We start from the raw sequence: 4,032 nt of genomic DNA on the forward strand, positions 1-4,032 counted from the left end.
CATTCACGGAAATGGTACGGATTTCATCAGCAAAAGCAAAGGCATCAGTGATTGTGTAGTCATTGATGGAGAGTGGCTTAAGTTTCTCTTCGAGCCATTTGGCGAGATTGTAATTGTAGGCGCCAGTTGCTGATAAAATGGGTCTCATACTCAGTGTGGCTTTATGGGTCTTCGGAAGGCCATACAAGTGTGACAATCTGGAACTCTTCGGAGAAAGCGAGTTAGCGATCTCTTCAGGTAGAATTTGACGTAAGGCTGTGCGCAACTCTTTTTCTTTCTGTAAGAGCGGGTGGAAATGTTGAGCTGGACGTCCACGCCTCTTTGGTCGCTTTTCATCAACATGTACGAACTTAGAAGTGTTATCGATTGAAGCAGCGCTTAGAAGACGGATGTATTCGGTCTTGTCCATTACCACTACGCCAGAACCTTTATCAGGCTTGGTGATTATGATGTCGTCACGTTTCTTCAAGCGATTAAGAGCATTCAAAAGAGCCTTTGGTGGTTTGGGGCTTGTACGATGGATATAGTTCAAGGCGATTGAGCGTAGAGTTGAGCTTGCCAGTTCCTTCTCAGAATCATCCAACAACGGCTCTATTTTCCAATATGCTTTCTCAAAGCTCGCATGTATGTCGATGGGCGAGACCTTTTGTGGTACTGAAAACTTCAGACCTCTGCAGATAAGAAGCTTCTCGAAGAACGTAAGGCGATAAGAAGATAGGTTGTTTATATGCTCATTGACATCAAGCTTCTTTGATATTAATCGCGAGATTTTGCTGACATGGCCCTTCATCATTTCTTCGTACTGGTTGTTGCGTAGAACACTCAATGTTCGCAAGATGGCGATGAAGCGAAGCAAAGAGCATTTATCTCGGAGATCTTTGTAAGCATTCTGTACTTCTTCTCTGAGGTGTTTGAGCTGGGAGAGTTTGAAACTCAATTCCTCTTCGATGACATCCTTTTGATAAGTTTCTGAAGATTTCTTCCATTTGCGTGCTCTTGTACGGTCGACTTGTGCGAAAGTTGGTGTAACACCAAAGTTCAAACATAAACGTAAAAATTCAATGGCGCCTTCGCATTTGATGAGGCGTTGACTACACTTTTCAAGACGTCTGAAAAAGTGCAGTTGGTTATCGCGTTTGAGTATACGAAGAAGCAAAGACTTAGAAAAACATTTGACTATAAAAAATTGCGATAAAACGTTTCGTAAAAACATTATAAAAAGGTTAAAAAACACGACGTTTCGATGTACATTACATCATTATCAAGTGAAATTAAAAATGCAAGATTGCGGCTATAAATACAAAAATGGACAATAGATATTAATTAAAATAGTAGCATTGAAAAATGCTACCGGTTAAACAAAAAGTTTCGCACGTATAGAGGATGACATCTTAGTCTCCTATGATGTGACATCACTTTTCACCAACGTACCTTTGAGTGAGACGATTAACATCCTAGTCCACAAAGCGTTCACCAACGATTGGTTCAACAAGACCTACGGCCTTAACTTGCAGAAGGATCAGCTTGCCAAATTACTGGAAATTGCTACAACCAAACAGCTTTTCCAGTTCAATGGTCTTTTGTACGAACAGACTGATGGGGTGGCCATGGGCTCCCCTCTTGGTCCTCTGATGGCTAATGTTTTTATGTGTCACCTGGAAGAGAAGCTCTCCCGTGATGGTCTGATGCCTGACCTGTACAAACGTTACGTGGATGATACCCTGGCTAAAATGCCTAGTGGTGACGCTGCCTCTGAGTTTCTCAATACTCTGAATGGTCTCCATCCCAGCATGAAATTTACAATGGAACTCCCTGTCAGTGGTAGGATTCCTTTTATTGGCATTGAAATCATCAAGTGTGGGACTAAACTTGAAACTCAAGTTTACAGGAAACAAACGAACAGTGGCTTACTCTTGCATTACCATAGCCATACCGACAAACGATACAAGGTGTCTTTAGTGAAAACAATGTTACATCGCGCGTACGCTCTATGTTCCACAACAGAAGCTTTCAATTTAGAATGTAACAAATTGCGCTCAATTTTCAGTCGCCTAGATTATCCTAGGGCTCTCATAGATTCCATCATTAGTGATTTTCTTCGTAATGTATCGGAACAGGCAGCGGAAGAGAAGCCTGAAGGCGGTCGTAAGATCAGAATTATCCTTCCTTTTAAGGATCAAGTAGCTGCCAATGCGGTTCGCAGGCAATTTAACGACCTAAGTAATAAGATTGGCCCCATATTGCAGCCAGTTTTTGTTAGTAGGAAATTAGAACATGATCTTAAGCCTAGGGAAGTTAAGCCGTCGATTGTGAATCAGCAATGCGTTGTTTACTATTTTGCATGTGATCTGTGCGATGCAGATTATGTCGGCTATACAGCCAGACACCTTTTTCAACGCGTTGCTGAGCACAAGAACTCGGCAATTGGCAAACATTTTCTTGAAGCTCACGGGAGCAAACACCTATTGAATCAGGGCCATTTTAACATCTTGAGAAAGTGTCAGAGCAAATTTGATTGTTTGGTATTTGAAATGCTGTACATCAAGAAACTTAAGCCTTGCTTGAACACTCAAACGGACTCTATACGTGCGAAACTTTTTGTTTAACCGGTAGCATTTTTCAATGCAACTATTTTAATTAATATCTATTGTCCATTTTTGTATTTATAGCCGCAATCTTGCATTTTTAATTTCACTTGATAATGATGTAATGTACATCGAAACGTCGTGTTTTTTAACCTTTTTATAATGTTTTTACGAAACGTTTTATCGCAATTTTTTATAGTCAAAAGGTACGTAAACCCCGAAATATTGGGATATTTGATCAATGTGCATATTGTGCTTGTTTTTAAAAAAGGTAAAGAAAGTTCCATTTTTAGCTTTCGTTCTCCTTTAATATTTACGCAATAAAGACCGAATAAGCTTATTAAATAGAAAACTGAAATATTATTGGCAAGCAAGCGCTTCAAAGTATTTAAGACACAAGGAAATATTTCGAGCTTCAGACAAAACATTCTTTTGAACACATTTCCAAAACACAATTTTGTAGGCAGTTCATCCTCTGGGCCCCTTTAGGTATTCGCCGTTGTTGTACTGTCAGATTCAGATCTCTGGGAATCTCTCCTCTCTGATTTTGTGTTTATAACTAGCTGCCTTTGAGGTTTGTCACGATTGAAACGCCCCTTACAATGTAACAAAATCTTGCAGAGAGACTGGCACTAGCCAAGACCAACAGTCAACTTGTGCAATCCCCCACTTTCTCTAGCTATAACTCGGAGAATACTAGAGCTATGACAATGACAATTGGAAGATAACTTATTCGTCAAACATATTTCCCCTTTGGAAGTAATGAGGTCATACGACACGAATGACGTCATAATATCCAAATGGAGGCCATCTTGGATCTGGTAGATTATTATTTTTTATTATTTTTTTATTTATTTATTTATTTTATTTTATTTTATTTTTTGTGTGTGTGTGTGTGTGTGTGTTTGTTTCCCACACTGAAAGAAAAACATTAAACAAAACCTTCAAGTGTAAGGTGCATCGGATTAAATGTTAAAAGTGGCGAGGAAACCTATAAAAAACCTATAAAGCTTATAAATTTTTGGCTTCCTCATACAACTCGGTAGGTGGGCGAGTTTATTTGAATGCTTTGGTAATAACGTACTTTTTTCAGGGAAATGTTAAAGCTAGAAAAGGTGCGTGACAGTCAAATTAGAAGCATATTCTATTAAAAGAAGAATGTTCCCACCTCCTTAATGTTTTATTATACGTCAAAGAAGTGTCTCCATTACTCCGTCTATCACTTTCCTGTAGATAAATGTGCGCGTTAGAGAATCTTGTTTATAGCTAACACACAACTGTCAGAATGACAAAAGAAGACCTGTTTTCCCAAACGTTGTTCCATTAGCGTCATTTCACCGGGCACACAATATCCTGTGTCAATAAAGCCACCAGCCTGTCAATTATATTAGCAGCACATGTCACGGGAAATTGCGTGTTTAATCCTCAGTAGAGTAAAGCACGTTTC

The 4,032-nt window shown here is 39.3% G+C and overlaps 1 protein-coding gene across 1 annotated transcript; it reads left to right on the plus strand.

Moving 5' to 3' along the window:
* Window positions 1-1,385: 1,385 nt before the first annotated feature.
* On the plus strand, window positions 1,386-2,606 carry LOC146451196 (uncharacterized). The gene has a single exon (XM_085099480.1). The coding sequence runs from the start codon at window positions 1,608-1,610 to the stop codon at window positions 2,604-2,606; it is 999 nt and encodes a 332-aa protein (XP_084955606.1). The 5' UTR covers window positions 1,386-1,607.
* The last annotated feature ends 1,426 nt before the right edge of the window (window positions 2,607-4,032 follow it).

This window comes from Pavona decussata, unplaced genomic scaffold (genome assembly GCF_977016875.1).
Source record: "Pavona decussata unplaced genomic scaffold, jaPavDecu1.1 SCAFFOLD_393, whole genome shotgun sequence".
NCBI classification, from domain to species: domain Eukaryota; kingdom Metazoa; phylum Cnidaria; class Anthozoa; order Scleractinia; family Agariciidae; genus Pavona; species Pavona decussata.

Coding starts and splice junctions, on each gene's coding strand:
- LOC146451196 (XM_085099480.1), top strand. CDS start 1,608: ATGGGCTCCCCTCTTGGTCCTCTGATGGCTAATGTTTTTATGTGTCAC.